Source organism: Tamandua tetradactyla, chromosome 1 (assembly GCF_023851605.1).
Source record: "Tamandua tetradactyla isolate mTamTet1 chromosome 1, mTamTet1.pri, whole genome shotgun sequence".
In the NCBI taxonomy this organism is placed as follows: domain Eukaryota; kingdom Metazoa; phylum Chordata; class Mammalia; order Pilosa; family Myrmecophagidae; genus Tamandua; species Tamandua tetradactyla.
The window spans coordinates 39,934,848-39,955,307 of record NC_135327.1 but is presented as its reverse complement, the minus strand read 5'-3'; the positions used below and the strand labels follow the sequence as shown (position 1 = coordinate 39,955,307).

Below are 20,460 nucleotides of genomic sequence, written 5' to 3'. Positions count from 1 at the left end.
AAAAAAGTCCAACCCTCCACACCTCAGATTCGTCAACTGGCAAAATCCAGCCCTGCTGAGGGCAGGGATTGAGGAGAAGTGTGCAGACAATCACAAATCTACGCACACGTGTAAACAGCTATTGCAGCTGACGTAACATAATAATGTTACGTGTTAATAATCGGGTGATATATAGGAACCCTGTATTTTATACATGATTTAATTTTTAAAAACAACCTATTGCAATTCATGGATTGTCCTAGAGACTATTTTTGTAAGAGTGAAGCAATGCCAAGGAACTTCACCCTCACATCCTAGTTCTTTGGGACCATTGTGAGTCACCTGAAGTTCCTTCAACTATTTCCTATATCCCAGGGTAACTACCTACCCTGATTCTTCATACCAGCTCCTGGGCTTGTGGCCGCCTGAGTCCTGGGTGGGTTCTGTGGGGTCTTTAGGAGGGGAAGGGACCCGTGATTACAGGTTGCAGTTGTGCTCCTCTCCTTCCTGCCTTCTGCTACCTTCTGCCTCAAAGAAGTAGGTGCCACACGCCCCCCTCATCTGCACAGTGAGGGGTGGGCTGCTGCTCTGTGCCTCCCAGGGGATGCTGAGGGAGAACATGTTTTGCCACAGCGTTCCTTCATGTCAAACATGTATACTGTGTGTTGCAGGTGATGGGAGTATCAGGCAAATGAAATACTATTTAACTAATCTCCTTGCACCTCAACCCCTCCAACAGTCTACCCTCTCCATAGAAGCCAGAGCGATCTTTGTAAACCTGAGTCAGATCAGGCCAACTTCTGCTTATAATCCTCCAAGGGCTGCACCGAGAGTGACAATGAAGGCCTTTCCCCAAAGCCACTGGCCTTTGCTTCTATGACCCTCTCTGTTGCTTGCTCTGCTCTTACCATACTGGGCTTCTCCTGCCCCAGGGCCTTTACACTTGCTCTTCCTCTGCCTGGAATGCTTCTCCCCACCCCCAATATATGGGTGGATAACTCCAACACCTCCTTCAGGTCTTTGCTCTAAGCCACCTTCTCAGTGAGGCCTTCCCTGATATCCCTACTTCAAAGTGCTTCTCGCACCCCAGGGTTATTTTTCTGGGGTATTTTTCTCAGTCCCTCTTTTGACTTTCCCTCTTTGTTATCTTTTTCTTCTCATCAGCCCGTCATGAGGATCTATGGTCTTTATACCCATCTAGAAGGTAAACTTAAATGAAGGTGGGGATTCTGTGTTTACTCACTTCTCTATCTTTCATATCAAATATTCAGTAACTATTTCTACATCTTTCACATCAACTATTTACTAAATATTTATGGAAGGAATGCATGGAGGCCCATGCTTTTGAGGGGTCCATGAGCTGACCTCAGGTGTGAAGCTGTAGTCCCACATACACAGCCTAAACCAAAGGTACGCATGCGGACAGGACATTGTACAGACAGAAATGGGAATTAGTTGGGCACGAGTTTCAATATCTAATAAGGGCTTCTAGCAAACGGCCCGTTTTGGATAACTGGGGTGAAGAGTGGGATCAGGCTCAGTGGCTGTAGAGTCCCACTTCTGGATTCTTCCTTTCTTCTTGGTGTGACCCCTTCCTTCTGAGACTCACCCTGAATGCTCTTGGGTCTGCCCAGCCCCCTCTGGTAGGGATGCCCAACCTCAGAGAGCTGTGCACCAGATGGTACAGAGGCTGGCAACATTCCTCACAGTCTGGTTATTTCTCTAGCTCCCTCTCCAAGCCCCAGGGGTGTGGCTGGGGAACAGAGCTTCCTAATGACCACTCACGGGCTCTGGGATGCACCGCGCAGGGGCTGTTGAAACCTACCTAGCAGCTATGGCAGGTGGCCTGGCTTTGCAGGGACTAGGGCTCAGGCCTGGAAGACCCGGGTGGCTTTCTCTCACTCCCTAGTCATTTCTCAGACCAGACAGTCCTGCTCAGGAGAAGACACACAGTGGGCAGCGGACCAAGGGTTCCTTCAACAGGTAACAGGGTCCGACCTGGGGGAGGTAGGAGGGACCTTGGCATGGGGGTGCAAAGAAGGGCAGCTTTGTGGAATGTGTCCTCTAGGCCTCTGGGATTTTATTGTCTCTCATTTCTGAGGCCAGTCACACTGGGTTTTGTCTGCTCTTTCTTGGTTCCCTACACATCCCTATATCCCAGAAGTGATGCTTCTGGGTTCCTTTTGTGCTGAGAAATGCATTTTGGCCATGTCAAGGCTGTAAATACTTTATGTACTTTTTGATTAGTATGTTTCTCACTTTTTAAAGGATTTTTTCCCCCAGCCTTATAAGGTACTTTAAAGACTGGCAGGAAAAGAGGAACCAGCTTTTCTCCTTTTAATGCTATTTAGAGGTTTATTTCCAGGTTATAGTTCTATAACCTTCTGGAACAGGATAGTATAAAATGGTCTTTCTTTCTGCCAGCAGACTTAAGTGCTAGTGAGAGCTTCCATATGGCCTCTGCTTTGGTTTGATATTTGCCAGATATGAACTCATGCAAAACCATGGCGTCTTCTAGCAACCTGAATGCATCACCTGAATGCAGCACTGGCTGAAATCAGAAGGCCCGAGGCTGCAGTTAGGACGCACAAGGAACGGGGGTCAGAGGCTCCAGGTTCTTCCAAAATAAATTGTCAAGGTTATTTCAAATAAGTTTAATTAAGAAACATTTCTGAAAATGGTCTCTGAGAAAGCTTCTTGGTACCTGAAAGCCATCTCCTGGAAACTGCTCACTCATTCCCTGAGGCTGTGATGAACAGGTAGTCACAGGACAATATGCCACTGACACTTAAAACGGGATGGGGATAACATAATGTTACATTTCACAGAAAAAGCGGCATCTACAAAGTTCTTTCAAAGGAACAAATTAAAGGTCTTCCCTCAACATGAATAATCTTGGGTCCCTCTTATGCTGAGAATCTGCAAACAACCCCAACCTCTCTGTAAGCCCCAGGGTCAGGGTGCTCAGGGTGGGTCAGGGTCCCCTCGGGTCTGGAAGGAGTTCTTTTCTCCTCTTGGCTCTCCCTACATTCACTACTGTTCATCTTTTACTTCTGCTGGGCCGTCTGGTTCCCAGACGCCTCGAGTCTTCACCAATGTGGGAAAGTTAAACACCAATTGGTAGGATATTTTCAGAATATTTAACACCTCTTGGGGAAGTTTTCCTTCTCTTCCAGGCTCCAAGGTAGATAGCACAGCCTTTTTCAGAGAAATCTCCACCCAACTGACCAGCTGTTGGCTGACTGGACTTTGTTTTTGGTATCATTTTGACAAGTAGTTATAATTTGGAGCTAGTAATCCATGCTTATCATACATAGTCATTTTTATGGTTCAATCACTTCATGGTTGTCTGCCTGAATTCTACAACAAGATGGCAAGCTCCACAAGGGAGGGGGCGGTAGATCTGCTCAAGGTCCCCAGGGCCCTGCACAGTCCTTTAATGGCAGCTGCAGGGGAAGGGAGGACCAACCCAGAGAGGGCGCAGGCCTGGTGACACCTAACAGGCAGCATCAAGATAATCAAATGGAACAAATGTTGGTCTCGTCTCTTTCTTCACCTTCCAGAGCAACCACTAAAGACAGTGAGTTTTAAGAGGACAAAGGATGAATAAGCATGAGGCAGAGCAAAGTGACCAAGAATTCTCTTTAAAACCCTGACTACCATTCACAAAAGCTTCTTGAATCTAGCTTCAGTCATTCAGTATGTGGATTAACCGTACTCTGGACTCCTCCCCCTCCCCCTCCCCACTTGTGGTCATGTTCCTTATAATTGGCACACTTATACTAAGAGACCTGAAGCAGGGGGGGGGGGGGGGCAGAAGAAATGCTATCACAGGTGCTGTGTGTTCTGCATCTTGCATCAGGCCCAACACACACCTGTGGTCTAGGGCCACGCCTGCACTGCTTAACCAACAGCCAGACTGAAACCCTTTCTGTCTTTCTATTTTACTCCTGGTGCATGTTATAAGAAAGAACTTATATGCATTGTTCCATAAAAAACTTACAATCCAGTATGAATAGAAGACACACACAGATGCACAACCACGCATGGGGGATAAAGACTTATATATGTTAAGAAAAATCAAGACATAAGCAATGACAAGTTAGGTGGCACTAAAGTGAGGACCTAAACATTAAATGACTTATGACAATGGTTCTCAGTCCTGGCTGCATGCTACAATCTCTTCAAGAGCTAAAAGAAAAATCCCCATACCTGAGCCACACAGCCCAGACACAAGGAACAGACACTCTTGCAGCAGGAGCAGTCTCGGTCCTTTTTAAAGCTTCACAGGTGCAGCTGGAGTTAAGTATTCTGGTTTTGGGTGATGAGATTACAGGTGGTTTAAGAATGTCAGATCCCTGGCTTATCATCTTTTCAAGAAGAATATGTCTTCAATTAAAAAAAAAAGCAAAATGGATCAGAACTGAGCGGGTGATGTGAGAGGGAAGATTTGGGCTGGGATTGCCAGGGAGTGGGGGTGGGGGTGGGGGGACAACTGTGCCAGGCTGCTAAGTGGGGAGGTCTTATGCTCTTGAGTAGAGAATAACTAAGACAACTTGTAATGTGTGGAAAATCTGTAGATTATTTGAATGGAGTTCTGAAATTTATCACAGCCTTCAGTTCACCAGCAGCAGCTCTGATTTATTGGGCCATCATCCCAACAGGTATATCTAGCACTTTCCATGGGTCATGGCTCACCCTGGCTGGCACTAGCCCTAATGCGAGCTACAGTGACTGGTGGGGTGCCACTGCATTCAGGAGGAGCGAGGGAGTGTCAAAATGGAGGACAGAAGGAATATGGGCTGAAGGGGCAGAGAGCGGTATTGGGAATGGTGCAGGAAAAACCCAAAAACGGTGTTCTATGTGGGAGAGTGATGTGATACTGCATGGAACCTTGGCTGAGGACTTCCTATACACCAGGCACTGTACTTGGCTATTTGCACATGTTCATTTAATCCCTACAGTGCCCTTTGAGGAATATGCATAATTGGACTCATTTTACAGACTCACATTGAGCCCTGGAGCAGCAGATGACCTGGCTGAGGCCTTACGGCTGGAGGGCACAAGAATAGGTGCTGGGCACAGGCCATTGGGCTACAAAGCCTCCTTGGAAGCCCACATTCTGCCTTTGAGAGCCTCAATGGCACAAGGGGACAGCTGGCCTCACAGGGAAGAGCCTAGGAAGGTCCTGTTTGTAATGAAAAAGAGAGGATGGGGAAATAATGGCATTTTAGGGACCAGAGTGGCCATATGTGAAGAAGGTGAGTGAGGGATGGTGAGCCTGGGCTGTGTTTTGTATTAAGGGGGGAAAATTGATGAGAACTGGTAATGATGTTGAAAGATCAAAGTCTCCCAACAGCTGTCCATTTCTGGTGATTGTAATGTCTTTCCCAAGCTTAATTCTTACCTCAGGCAAACCCGTCAAAGAATAACAATAAGGAAGGCGCAGTTTTCCCGAGCAAGATCTGCTTCAAAAACCATTCTGAGACTTCACTTGCTTCTATCCTTTCTGCTCTCAGAGAGGCACGTGGTTTGTTTAGCTAGAAAACGACCTTCAGCTGACTGGTAAGGTGCTCTGTGATTGCAGCTTACTGAGTGGGAGAGGCTAGCGACTGTTTGAATTTGGGGTGACATCCCTGTACCAGCATGGACTCCACTTTGTGGAGAGAAAAGAGTGGGGTATGAGTAATGGAGATGGCTCTGCCCAGTCCTCAGATTACCCAAAAATAATGCAAAAGGGTTAGACCTGAGATTCCTGACACCCCTTCTAGCTTGACATCTAATGATGTTCTTTGTTGGGTATGCAAAGAGTGTTATAAGAAGCTGTATAAAGAAATGCTGTCAACTTTCAGTTGACCACTTTGAGAGAGAGCAAGCGAGAGAGAGAAAACACCAAATAAGTTGTGATATGCCACCCTTTCGATGTGTGGGGATATATATTTGAGGGTTGAGGTTAGGGTCTACTAGGTGTTTTTTCTGAGGATCATCTTTATTACTCACTGCTCAGTGAAACAGCCAATAAGATAATCCTGTTGGGTCCATGTGCAGAATGGCCTTAGAACAGCATTCTTGCAACATCCTGGTGCAGGTAACCACCGTGCAGGGAGCTGGGTCCTAGCAGGTGAATACCATGAGTAGCTGAAGCCTCCAGGCCTTTGCCTGGTGAGTTATAAGAGTGGTTTTGCAGCATCTACCATGGGGCCAATATGCATCACACTGGCTTTCTGTCTACAGTTTTTTTTTTTGTTTTTTTTTTTCCCCCTTACCCCTCGCTTTCATTTATCACTAGCATTTCAAACTGCTAGTTTAACATTTTAACATTTTGTTCCCCCTATTATTTATTTTTATTCCATATGTTCTACTCATCTGTTGATATGGTAGATAAAAGGAGCATCAGACACAAGGTTTTCACAATCACACAGTCACACTGTGAAAGCTCTATCATTATACAATGATCTTCAAGAAACGTGGCTACTGGAACACAGCTCTACATTTTCAGGCAGTTCCCTCCAACCTCTCCACTACATCTTGAACAACAAGGTGATATCTACTTAATGCATAAGAATAACCTCCAGGATAACCTCTCAACTCTGTTTGGTGTCTCTCAGCCATTGACACTTTGTCTCATTTCACTCTTCCCCCTTTTGGTGGAGAAGGTTCTCTCAATCCCTTGATGTTAATTCTCAGCTCATTCTAGAGTTTTTCTCAATTCCTTGATGTGAGTCTCAGCTCATTCCAGGATCTCTGTCCCACGTTGCCAGGAAGGTCCACACCCCTGGGAGTCATGTCCCATGCAGAGAGGGGGAGGGTGGTGAGACTGCTCGTCGTGTTGGCTGGAGAGAGAGGCCACATCTGAGCAACAAAAGAGTTTCCCTCGGGGGTATCTCTGAGGCCTAATTTTAAGTAGGCTTGACCTATCCCCTGTGGGGTTAAGTTTCATATGAACAAACCCCAAGACTGGGGGCTCAGCCTGTAGCTTTGGTTGTCCACACTGCTTGTGACAATATCAAGAATTCGACTTGGGGAAGTTGAATTTTTCCCTGCTCTCACCATTCCCCGAAGGGGGCTTGCAAATACTTTTCCACTCACTGATCAAATCACTTTGGGTGTCTACAGTTTTATGAGATTTTGTTGGCAACCAAAATGACCCAGTGATATCAGGCAGAGCTTTCTGGTAAAGTTCCATGAACTTAATATAATGATTTTGTTGCTGGAAAAAAAGTCGAAAAGCTTTTCTAAATAGGTAGGTGATCATAATATACCCTGCACTCCCTGAGCAGGAAAGATGAAGAAAGTTTATAGTTTTGACAAATGCAGCAGCAGCAGCAGCATCCTAAGACTAATTAGGCTTAGGCTTAATTGGTTCACTGTGCTTAAGCTCAAGTATGACCTGCTTTAAAAGTGGAGTCCTCTGATGGCAGCACATAAGGACTCTCCTCCTGCTTGTCCCTAAGTCTTGGAGTGCTTATATACCCATCTACTGAAGGAGGAAGTGTCCCTGACTATCTCTTGAAGAAATCAAATGCTGTGTTCAGGTAGGGCCAACATACAAAACATTGTGCTCCCTCTGCTGGCTCTCCACAGCAATGTGACAGTAGAAATGACCCACAAACAGTGCTGGCATCTTCAGCCAACGCAGGCAAGGTGGGTTTACTGCAGGGCCACTCATTTAAATTAGGGGTTAGACATTCTTTGGAGGAAAAAAATCCATCTTTATCAACTTCTGACCCAGGTACATGGGAAGTCTTAAAATTAGGTCTTAAATGAGACACACCTATAGCAGTTGGCTACTGAGTTGCCATCTGCCACTGCACAGTGATTGGGTGTTCCTTTATCTACAGACACAAGTGGCTTCCTCTAAGATTTTTAAGGTCCAGACGCTGTCTTTAAAGCAATTCTGGGAAAATTCTCAAGTCCAAGCTGAAGTTTCTTTTTACCTCCTTTCATTTTGTAAGAATGGCTTCCAAAAAGTAAAGATTATACTATTTATATCCCTTTCAATAATGTCAAACATTAGACTTGATTTTCCAAATCATTAGCATGCAGGAGAATGACCTCATGGTGAACAGATGCACTTGGCTGTGGGCTGCAGTGATTACATCAGCCCCTCCCAGCAGCCAGGGTGCCCAACCAGTTAACCCTTTAAGGGCCTCCCTGCTGCCCCCTTTACTGGGTGATATGCTTAGAAACATACACTTAGGATCTTCTCCCTCCTTCCCACTTATGCTTTTTCTCCAGATACACAGACATAGATATAGATATAGACAGAGATAGAGATAGAGATAGATATCTCCATATATATAGACATAGATATGCATCTATAGATATGTTAATGCACTCAATATTTTAACACTGGTGAGCTTTTTAAGATATTGCTGGTCCAAAACTGAAGGAATCAATGAAGAAGGCAAATTATAAAGCCAGGTAAAAACATAGCACAAATACCCTATGTGATACCCTGTTACACAGGGGGCATCATCTATACAAATAATGGATGGAATTGATATGAGGTGGATGGATTATTAGAATAGCATTTTCTAATTGGAAAAATATACATATTTTAAAGCTCTTTGAAAAGCCGCCCCCCACCCCCATCTTAGCCTACCCACAAAGGCTGTGCATCCTCATCTGTGATGGAGAGTGTGCGGGCACAGGTAGAGCATTTTCTTGGCCCACCTGCCCCCTCTAGGGCTGCTGTGGGTGGAGAAGCCATGGCACAAAGGCAAGGAGATCCTGAGGCAGAGGGTATGCTCCAAAATGTATCTTTGGGCACAGGTCACACCTGCCCAGTGCCGCTCTTACTTTTAGCTGGCACTTACAGGCTGGGAAAGGGGATGTTCCTCTAAGAAGTGGCTGCATACTGCCTTCTGACTTGGTGCTCCTAATACAGCATGGAGTGAATGCAGTGCTAAGGTCAGTGCTCCCTCTCCATGGATGCTAAAGCCCTTTACTATAAGAATACAAAGCAAACCTCAGAGCCCTAATTCCTCGGACTGTGCATATGCATTGAGCAGTTCCGGAACCCAAGGCCCAGATTTGATATCACTGATGGCCAGAGATGGTCTGACTGGGTCCTGAGTGCACCAGGGGAGCTTAGGCTACTCAGGGTCAATTTTTCCAATGGGATTGTTGTTCAGAAGAGCAGGCTTTGCCTCAGTTTCTTAGTTTATGCTGGCTCATCTAGGTTTGATTGCACTCGTCCCAAGAAAATTTTAAAAAAAATACTGTGCATAACTGAAAAAATGTTTTCATACATAAAGTAGTAACAGACAGGGGAAGGGATTCCTCAAAAATAAAACCGGTATGTAAATGAGGATATGGGGCTGAAACTGAGAGGAAATATGGGGCTGAAATACTCTCTCATACTGATCCAAACTTCAGCTCAAATCAAATTCATTTCTAGCTCCTTCTTAATCATTGTTTTGGGCAGGTACATAAAGCAGTAAAATAGATCATCCTGCGCAGACTTAAATTTGCATTTGTGGGTTGGTAACATGTATCTCTTAACACTGACTACCCTAAATCTTAAACATTATGAAAATGTGATATTGATGTTAATACTTTGGAAAGAGGAAGGAGTGGCGTTTGTTTCGATATTCCACATTGGCTTCCTGATCTCTCTGCTGCAGGAAGCCTTATGATAAGTGACTTCTATAAACCTGACCTTCTTCAAGAAGCCTCTTAACAACCCTACCCAAGAAGCAGGTCTTAAAAACTCAAATCACTCAGAGTCTTGCTTATGATGCTACCTACATACTGACTGATTTGAGTTTGTTTGAATAATTACGGACTTTTGGAAAAAATCCAATTCATTCATATAGAGGCTAAAACATACATAGGAAATAAAGTTCATCCACATTTATTTCAGTAACACCTTAATCAAGAACTTTAAGAATGTAACAGTTATTTAAGGAATGTTATTCATTTATTTTATTTTTTAATTTTAAGAAACAAAAAGCTTTCTCAAGAGCTTTTTTTTTTTAAATCCTGCACTGGAAAATCAAGTCCTCACAAGGATAGGCAAAAACTGAAGTGGGTAGGTCTTAAAAAAATTAGCTGTGCCACAGATCCTTCATGTTCTTTTACCTAAAAAAATCAGAAATGATTTTTAAACCCCTAGCCAGACTGGGCCTGAAATCTTCATTTCCCTTGAAACAGATTTTTTGTTGTTGTTGTTAGAATGTTGGCAGTGTGTATAAAAGAATTCAATTCACAGCTGTTGTATCTTAATGTAAGAAACATTAATCAAAGCTTTAAGTTATAAGCTTTTCTCGTGGTGTTTAGTATTCCAGTTCAACAAAGATCAATAGGGGCCATGCCTGTGTTTCTTGACGCCTCACCAGGAAGCAGAGGCACGATTATGGAAATAGCCAGCTCCCGGCACCTCTGCCAGCTTGCTTATCTCCCCAGCCTTCTGCCTGCGGCTCCTGGCTCCCCCGACAAGTGCGTTGTGAGTCTCCCTCTTATCTTCCAACAAAGCTCCGAGAGGCAAGGACTGAAGCCAGCGATGTTAAACAATGATGCATGGCTGATTTTATTTGTAAGTGATTTATTTCACTGAATTTAATTTTTTTCCCTTTACGTGTAAGATATTCGTTAACAAGTCAGAATATGGGAGGTAAAGAGGTATTCCAAGACAACTGATGCAGGTCAGAAATCTATTAAGTGCTGTAACAGTTGTGTCTAACCCAGTGGAGGAAGAAGGAAGCCTCTCAATGAGAATTTCAACATGCGTCGACAAAATATCCCATTTCCTCTATGAAAGATAATCTGTAATTACCTGCAGAAATCTACAAGTAATAATTCCGTTCTTTGAAAAAAAACCCAGTAATAATAATATCACTTTAATGGCAGTATAAATTTTTTTTTTTCCAAATTGGAAATATAAAGAAAGAGAGAGCCTAAAAGTGAAGACATTCATGGGCATTTTTGAAATTTTTCATTGGTTTAATAAATGACAATGACAATATGCCTGTTTCCAGGCAGGTCCCACACCAGGTGCTGCTGGCTGGGTCTGTCATATGTACACAGACCACTTGAGAGGGAGCACTCTCTCTGCACCTCGGCAATGACCAGCCGGGGACACCATCCTTACACTTCTGCATTAATCCCTGACCCTGGTATCTGGGCAGCATAATCTCCATTTAGCATTAGTGGCAACGGCTTCCACTGTGAGGAACTCTTTTTTGGTAAGTAAGCACTGATTCAGGCATCGCTTTTAAACAACATATTCCCAGCTCAGCAAGAAGCCCACACTCCTGAATGAATCAGAGCACATTACTGAGAAAAAGTTCATTAACCTTGCTAGATTTGGAGGTTAACAGGATAGCCGAAGAAAAGGACTGAGCGAACAGCTCGGATGCAAAACAAATTAAAATGAATGTCATCATTCCTTTTGATATTCATTAGTTGATTCAGAGGGAGAATGCTCTTCTTAAATTTGCAAGCATTTATCTGTGAAAAACAGGTGTACATCTGCTGCTCAGCATCTTAAGCACGTGGGAGGAAAATACTATCGACACTCACCCGTTCCACTGAGGGAGTAGCTGGGAGAGGGAGAAAAGACTTGAGCTGCGAAATCCTCAAATGTCACCACTTCGCGGTGATTCTGAATTATTGCTTCGAGATACAGAGCTCGTTCTTCGTAGCTGCAGATGTTGTTAAGGAAACAAGCACATGTGCAGAAAGACAGGCAAACGGCGACACAGTTCACTTTGAAGACAGTCATGCGACTGGTACATTTGTGTGGAGAAAAGGGTCTGGCTAGTTCTTTAGCATCCTGCTAGAAAATTAAATATTAGCCATCATTAACAATATAATTCTGATTTTTGAGATCTAAGCTTCTAGTAGGCTTCAATTGTATTCAACACTCAGGTCCTCATAAAAAATAAGCATACCAAGAATTACTGAACATGTCAAAAGAGATTAAGATTGATTTCAACAAACAAAAACAGAGCCATTGCAATTTGATTTCTCTGTTCGTTGACAACTGCGTTACACTGTTGGATCATCACTTCCTCTTTCAGTGGATAAAACTCTTTTCTCAGTCTACTGACATCACATCATGAATCAATACTTCGAGCAGGAACTGGTGATAGGACTCTGTGCACAGTTTTAAAAATAAGGAAATGCACATTGCTGGGAAAAGAGACCGTCAGGCAGGTATACTCAAGGAGTTCAGACCTTCTAACCAAGATAAGTGATGAGCATCAGAAATAAGAACTACTATGTGGGAGAATCTAGGAAAGAGTACACATGCAATAAAGAAAAAAGACTATTGCTTTTTAATTAAAACTGCAGTCTGGAACACACAGCATTCAAATGTATAATCAAAAACCAGTCACCAATAAAACTTACAAGCGTAACACTCTGAAGCAACTTTCCAGCTGCCTTAATAGGCCCCCTGCATGTGGCAGCCTTTCACAGGGCAGAAAGCAAATCTTCCCCTTTTGTGTGTGGCTTCTGTTTCCCCGGAAGGTGAATCATGCACTTCCAATAACAGGATAACGTCAGAACAATTTGACAACGGATGGAGGCGCTGCACATACGACTTTATGAATTAACACTTGGAGAAGTCGGCGTGACGTCTCATTTTCCCCTCCCTCATTACCAATGTAAAAGTTAAAAAAAGTGTTTTAGGTACTCTGAAAATCACGCCAATTCTTCAGGAACATGGAGAGTGATGGTCATCATCAAATTCTTATTGGCAGAGCGGGCCACGGTGGCTCAGCAGGTAAGAGTGCTTGCCTGCCATGCCCGAGGACCCGGGTTCGATTGCCGGTGCCTGCCCACGTAAAAAAAAAAAAAAAAAAATTCTTATTGGCAGCTCCAGGAGAAAGAAAAGGCTTTCCAGCATCTCACTATAATTTATAAGTTACTGTTTCAAAATATAAGTTGGTGACACATATGCCCTTACAATTAGCTTTCAATAGAACATGGTGCGTTTAAAAATAGGACAATACTTTTCTATGTTTTTTTTTTTGCAGTCTGTACGCTGATTTCCAAATGTGGGCTCTTTTCCCCCCGACCCCTTTAATTGTATTCCAGAGGTGCTTTCCACACCACGAGGAGACCAGAGGCATTCTGGGAATGCACTGTCCAAGGCGGTTGCCGTCAACCACATGTGGCCACCAAATTTAAATTAATTAAAATAAAAACATAAACTCAGTTCCTCTGCCCCAGACTATATTTCAAGCACTCAATAGGCACATCGGCTGGATAGCACATTGCTGCAGTAAGCTCTGTTGGACAGCGCAACTCCAGCATTTCTCTTTAAGATTGTTCTGTGCAAATTTACAAAGCAGAAATGAGTGTGAAGGTTTCTGACGTGGCTCCTCCGAGTATGCCTGTTCTTGTGGGGAGATGGTCACAACAGCCCCGGTCCCCGGCAGCAGGAGCCTGCGCTAGCTTCTCAACGGCCAGCTGAACTCCCGGTGACTCGCCCTAATGAACAGGCTGCCAAACTTCCAGTGAGAGGCGCCTGCTTAGCCCAATTCTGGAGGGACCCACTAATGCCATTCACGTCTCATTATGAACACACTTATTCTGCACAGCACTTGGCTGTCGCTGCGACTCGGCCCTGCGTGCATGGCCCCAGCAAGCCGCTGGTCTGGGGACAGCAGGATGTCAGGCCTGAGTGGCCGTCTGGCGAACAGGCACTCTGACACTAAGCTGGCACGTGCTGGCCCAGCAGGGGCCGAGTGAGGCGTGACAAATTACTCAAAGAGCTGAGCTAAACTTACGGCTGACAACCACCTGAGCCTTCAGACCGCCACGGCCTGCCATCAGCACTCAATTCATGGCTCCCCCTTTCAGCTCACAGTCTGCTCCCGGGCCTGGGTGAGGGCAGGCGCATCCCCCTAAAGACCTGTCAGGCTCTGCAGAGTGTTTTCCTGCCGTTTCCTGAAAAGGCCCCACTGCATCCAATGCATCCACATAGAGTGCTTGGGGCCATGGTGAGCAAAACAGAAATGCAGTGCTTTCTGCAAAATACTCTATGGAAGACACATATCTGGAAGAGGGGCTTGCCATGTCAATCGAGTTTAAAATCAAGCCTACAAAGGGAAGCCATGTAGGATTCCATGTAAACTGACCCAGACAGGAGCCAGTCACCCTCATCCTAGATGACATGAGCCAATGGTCATAACTTTGTCCTTGTCAAGGCTAAGAAACCCGAGTTCCTCAGAGAATATCCAGCACTGCATTTACAGTTTTGAGGTAAATTTTTTCTTCTAGTTTTTTATTTTGCAGCTTCACAGGACAGTTGGAAAAATAATATAAAAATCATACTGAGAACTCCAACATACCTGCTCCATGCCCATATCCACCAATTTTAACATTTTACTACATTTGTTATATCACTTTCCCCAAACCCATCAATCAGTCTTCTAAACATCTGAGAGCAGGTTGTACACATCATGCTCCTTGAACACTTAATACTTCCATGTGCGTTTCCTAAGAACAAGGATATTCACTTATGTAATCACTTTAAGTTATCAAGTTCAAGAACTTTAATCTTGATATAAAGCTTACAATTCATATTCCATCTTTTTATTTTTAACGTTTTTTTTACTATATAGTATAACATATATACAAAGCAAAGAAACAGAAAAGCAATAGTTTTCAAAGCACTCTTCAACAAGTAGTTACAGGACAGATCCCAGAGTTTGTCATGGGTTACCATACTATATTCCATTTTTTTCATATGTCCTTTAGGGCACTTTCTCCTCCATTATTAATTCTGGTACAGGATTACATATTGCATTTAATTGTCATTGTCTCTTTAGTGCTTTTAAAAAAAAATTGTGGAAACATATTTTCCCATCTCAACCACTATATACATAAACTACTATATACACGATACACACCAATACATGAATTTTCCCATCTCAGTCACTCCTAAGCATACCACTGAGTAGGATTAATCACATTCACAATGTTGATTAAACAAATATTTATGGTCTGATTCCTAAATATACGGCACTACAGAAGTCAGAGAACAAAAAAATGCTTCTAAAGTGGATACTAGCAGAGGAAGTGTTTGCTTCACAGATTTCTGATCTTGCTATTTGTGTCCTTGATGTCACATGCAGCACAAACTATCCCCCCACTGCCATGCACCCTCCCCCACCTGAGTGTTAGCAGTGCTAAGCTGGGTGTTGTCATTTAGACAAGCATCCATTAGGAGTAGGGTGAGACCTGGTTTGATGATATCAAACTCATTTTCACTCGTGGCCCAAGCCAGGGCATGTAAGCACCATGACAAAGAGAAAACAAACATTGCCATAATTCTGGCAGCAGTTAGAAACAGCCAACAAGCTTGCTGACGCCAAAAATCAGTTCTTTTAGTAGCCTTAAAAAATGGAGCTCTTAAAAAAAAATGGAGCTCTTGAATCTTAATTTGTTAGTAGTACCATGTGCAAGGGCAATTTGGAGCAGTATCATCTGATATTTTCTAACCTAACATCCTAAGGTCTTCAGTGCTCTTTGCGTTGCATAAAAAGGCACTTAGAGTTCTCCTCCACATGCAGTGACACCTGTCAAAATGTGAAGAAATCCCGTCAGTAGGTGATCAGTGACTTTGACTGAAAGAAGTTGGCTGAAGAACTATCTGGTCACAAATCAAGATCCTGTTGCAATATTATGCCATTGCCCTTTTGTTCTCTTAGAAAATTCACTAACAGATGTGAAACTTATATTCTGTTCTGAATTAGTATCTCATTAAAAACAACACAGAATCAAGTACTTGTTTAAAAAATATTATTCCGGGCAGGCCGTGGTGGCTCAGTAGGCAGAGTTCTTGCCTGCAATGCCAGAGACCCAGGTTTGATTCCCGGTGCCTGCCCATGTTAAAAAAAAAAAAAATTCCCCTTTTGATTACTCAATTCAGAGAATGTTCAAATTGCTAACTGGAAGCCCATCTTGAGTTTGGGGATATTTTGAGTTCCTTTGTGACCTACCCGGCCCATATTTTCACTTAAGTGCTATCAATTATTAATAGTCCTCTACTTGAATGAAGAAGCTATGTAACTTCACTGGTTACATTTTATCAAAAACTTCCAAGACAAAGGTCATCTGGCTGGATTTTGAGAGTCTGAGCATCCAAACCTGTCCCCCAAATTTATCCTGATTATTATTCGAATTTTTAAAAACAGCAACAGCAGCATGATAGTAGGCAAGGAGCTTGCTTTTTGGCAGGAGATTGACCTAGGGTCAATTCCAGTGCTATTTACCAGCTGGAGGACCCAGGTGAGCTGCTCCAGCCTCCTTCACCTCAGTTTTTTGTGTGTAAAATGGGGATACTGACATTGTAGGGCTGCAGAGAGGATTAAATGGAGCAATGCACAAGAAGCACGGTAGATGCTGATTGCCTACTCCCCTGAATGGCTCCCAGTGTCATCTGCCAGAAAGTGTGGTGTGTTAGCAAGGTGAAACCCCTGCATTAGGGACCTATGGGACAGGCTTGGTGACAAGCAAGCCTCTCCCTTGCTGGATGCTCATGAGCTGGGGTGAATCCTGTGCTGATAAGGAAATAGGAACTCGGAGTTAAAAGTGACTCCCTAGAGTTACAGCCTCTCAGTGGTGGAATTGAGACCAGAAGCCTGGATTTCTAACCTTTATCACGTCCAGCTAAAATCTTGAAATCTAGAATATGTGGAGGTAAGTTTGGAATCTTGGGTAAGTCTGGAAGCTAAACTCCCAAGATGGATAATATACCTGACTTAACTATATGTGGGTTACACAAATCAACCTGCAATTTAAACTACAGTATGTATGTTTAGGCTGCATATATGCCCACAAAACACACAGACTTCATAAAATACAGAAAGAACCAATTACTTCATTTTACTTTCTTTTTTACATTTTTGGTCAGTGTGTTGATTGCTGTTTAACACTTCCAACCTTCTGTACTGGAGTAAAATATATACTACCATTAAAAAAAAAACCACAATTATTTGAAAGAGGCTAGATTGCAGGTTCATTTTTTTTTTCCTCACAGCCCTTAAAACTCTTCTTGCCTGGACCTTCTCTAACTTCCAAAGAGTGGATACAGGCCTCCTTGGGACACTAGGATGTTGTAAATTCTGTACCAGGGAGCAAAACAGCACCACCCTGCCCTCATCAAAACTGCATTCTAACAGGGAGGCAATAGGCAATTGGTCAATAGCCAAATCCACAGAATAAGGCAACAGTCATTACATCAGTACTAGGAAGGGAGGAGGGGGTAAGATGGTCAGGATTGTCTTCCCTGCAGAAGAGGCAGGGAAGGAGCTCACCAGGTGTGAGGGGCGCTGAGCAAGGTATGGTGGGAAGTGGTAAGAGCATTTCAGAGCACAGAAAATAGCAGGAGCTGGGAGGGGCTTGGGGTGTTCCAGGAGGTGAAAGGAGATCGAAACCCGGGGTGGCAGGAGGTATAGTTGAACAATGGGCAGGGGCTGATCACACGGCTGGAATCGTTGTAGGCAAGGAGCTGCTTGACCTCACTTGCGTGTTCAGACTGCCCTGAAAAGTTCTGCCACAGTAGGAGAGTTTGGCATGTTGTCAAGTTCTAAGGTCAATGATGACTGGCATTTGTAAGTTCCACCCATGGGTTTGTTAAAATGCCTCCATATTTTATACTTATTCCTTGAAATTTGGAAAAGCAAATGAGATATATAATTTAGGCAAGTGGAAAAGGTAAGAAAAGTTAACTGCAGATTTGAGATAAGAATTACTGAGAATAGTCTTAGGAATAATTAGAAGAGCTGTGGTGTGACAGAGCAAAGAGTGGGGCTGAGTGACACTGACCTGGGGGGAGAGGAAATAGAGTGACTTTGGAGATAGGGGTGGATGGGGGGACCCCTCTATAAGAGAAGCAGAGAATCAGGCATTGCAGACAACGAGAGCAGCACGTCTGTCACCCGGAGACAAATATTCGGCACATGAAACAAGGTTACTTAAAAGGAATGCTAACTGGATCAAATGCATACAGTATCTCCCTGAGGATATTCTACACTTAGTAAAAAGATAAAGCAATGATGGCATGGAGTCTGAGCTCAGAGCAGGGAATGGCTGAGAGTATTTTGCAAATCTAAGAAATTAATAAGCTGATTTCTTTTATCAGTACCTAATACTGGTAACCTTTAAAATAGTTGATGCAGAGGAAGGTAACACATTTCATTTCGGGAGTGGTGTTTTGAATTGTAATCAACAGAGTAAGCCTTAAAATGTCTACTGGTTTTAGATTTGAGACTCAAAGCACAGAGACCAAAGAAAAATAGGTAAATTGGACTTCATCAAAATTAAAAACATTTTAGCTCCAAAGGACACCAAGTGAAAAATTAACCTACAGAATGACAGGATAATATTTGCTAACCATATATCTGATAAGAGTCTAGTATTGTTGAAAAATCAACAATAAAAAGACAAATAATCCAATTAAAATATGGACCAATGACAGGACTAGACATTTCTCCCAAGATACCTGAATGGCCAATAAACAAATGAAAAGATGCCCAACATCATTAGTCACTAGGGAAATGGAAATCAAAACCACAGTATGAGATGCCACTTCATACCCACTAAGGTGGTTAAAATTAGAAGGGCAAAGGTGGACAGTAACACGTGTTAACAGAAATGTGAAGAAATTACAACCCTCATGAACTGCTGGTGGGACTGTAAAGTGGTACAATCACTGTGGAAGAAAGTTTGGCAGTTCCTCAAAAAGTTAAACATGTGAACCAGCAATTCCTGGCATAAACAACGGAATTTATAATACATGTTCACCCAAAACTTTACATAATTGTACAAAGCAGTATTGTTCATAATAGTTCAAAAGGGGAAACAACATAAAATGTTCACCAATGGATGAATGGATGAACAAAATGTGGTATATCCATACAATGGAATATTATTCAACCATAAATAGGAATGAAGTACTGGTACATGCTACAACATGGATGAACCTTCAAGACATCATGTTAAGAAGCCAGACACACACACACAAATATTGTGCAATCTCACTTATGCAAAATACTCAGAATAAGCAAATTCATAGAAACACAAAGGAAATTAGTGACTGCCAGGAGCTGAGGGCAAGGGAGTGACTACTAATGGGTACAGGGTTTCTTTTTGGGGTAATAAAGTGTTCTGGAATTGGATGATGATAATGCATTGTATACTTAAAAAAATGAATTTTAAGATTTGTGACTATATTAGCTTGCAAGCCACTGAAATACCAGAAATGGAATGGCTTTTATAAAAGCTAGGGGGACAGTGCACATGCTGGCAGAGAGGCAGAGCAGGTAGATAGGGTTAGTTTGAGTCTGAGGTGCCAGGGTAACATCTTGGGGGAAATATCAGGGTGCTGATGACTGGGACACAGCAGAGGCGTGGGCTGGAGAGAAACAGTTGGAATCATGGGTTTGGAGATGATCTTCAAGGAGAAAAGCTGAGAACACACAACTGGAGACTCTTCTCTCTCTCCAAGCTGGTGGGCAGAAGTAAAAGAGTAGTGAAGGGGGCTGGAGGAGGGATCTGGGGAGAAAGCAATTTCACAGAAGCCATGGGAGAGTTATTTCTGGAAGGAAGAGCATATGGCCATGCAGTCTCAGCTCCAATGCATTTCTGTATCCTTCACATCATCCCCACTACTGCCACCCAGGAGGTATGCCACAGGTGGGTTGGGTTAGCATTTAATAATTGCAAACAAATGGCTGCAATTCCGCAATAATCAAGGCAGGTAGAGATGCTTGATTACATCCTAACTCCATACATTATTTTCCCAATGATTTTCTTTGTATTTCAATATAATGCAAATTTAAATTCTAAGACTGTTTAAGACCCAAATAAATGAATCATTCAAAGTAAATGTCACAGCCTGGTAATGGATAAAGAGGATGGCTTAACTGAATAATGTAACCAAATAAAATGGCTGTTTTGGAAAAGGGAACTAAATACATGGAGGTTTAAGATATTAGATTAGGTTTCAAACCCTAATGATACAGTCCTGGAGAAGAAAACAGTCCATTACTGCTAAAAAAGAAGAAAATATCCTCATAACCAAGTTTCAGAATAATTCTGAGGAAATAATAAAAGCAAATGGAGATGGTGAAAAATAGATTTTCTTAAGGTTATTAAATTACAGACTTTTGGAGAAGGTCTGTTCTCCTATTTCTATGCCCTTGAAGTAGTAAACCAAAGGTCTCCCTCCTTAGAATTTAAGACTCTCCAAGGGTACAATAGATTGGCCTATATTTTTATTAGAAATGTTCAAATCAGTTCTTCCCAGAGGATCGATTTGTGAAGGAGCACATCCTTAATTAGAGCTTTTTCCATTTCCATCTTCTTCAATTCTCCCAGTGCACCTCACCTTCTGTAAATCACTAAGTGAGAAAAAGCTCTGTGACACTGTCACCCAAAGTCTCACAACAGTAAAAATATAAGTGACAAGAAAATTAGTCATACAGCCTATTACAAGTATAGAGAAAGTGCTACCAAATT

General features: G+C 42.9%; 1 protein-coding gene across 10 annotated transcripts in view; it reads right to left on the bottom strand.

Moving 5' to 3' along the window:
• The window catches only part of RALGAPA2 (Ral GTPase activating protein catalytic subunit alpha 2), a 426,648-nt gene that overhangs the window by 11,747 nt on the left and 394,441 nt on the right, over positions 1-20,460 (bottom strand). For 2 of the 10 annotated variants that reach the window (XM_077114728.1, XM_077114768.1), the window contains 2 exons: positions 11,506-11,627; positions 4,450-6,812 (listed from right to left, as the gene is read on the bottom strand). The exons of 1 other annotated variant lie outside the window; for it this stretch is intronic. In XM_077114728.1, coding sequence (XP_076970843.1) covers positions 6,685-6,812; positions 11,506-11,627 — 250 coding nt within the window. In that variant the 3' untranslated portion in view covers positions 4,450-6,684. Of the gene's footprint in view, positions 1-4,447; positions 6,813-6,854; positions 10,066-11,505; positions 11,628-11,648; positions 11,762-20,460 lie in introns of those variants that run through there. 7 more of the 10 variants (XM_077114762.1, XM_077114723.1, XM_077114742.1 and 4 more) reach the window with 7 other exon arrangements.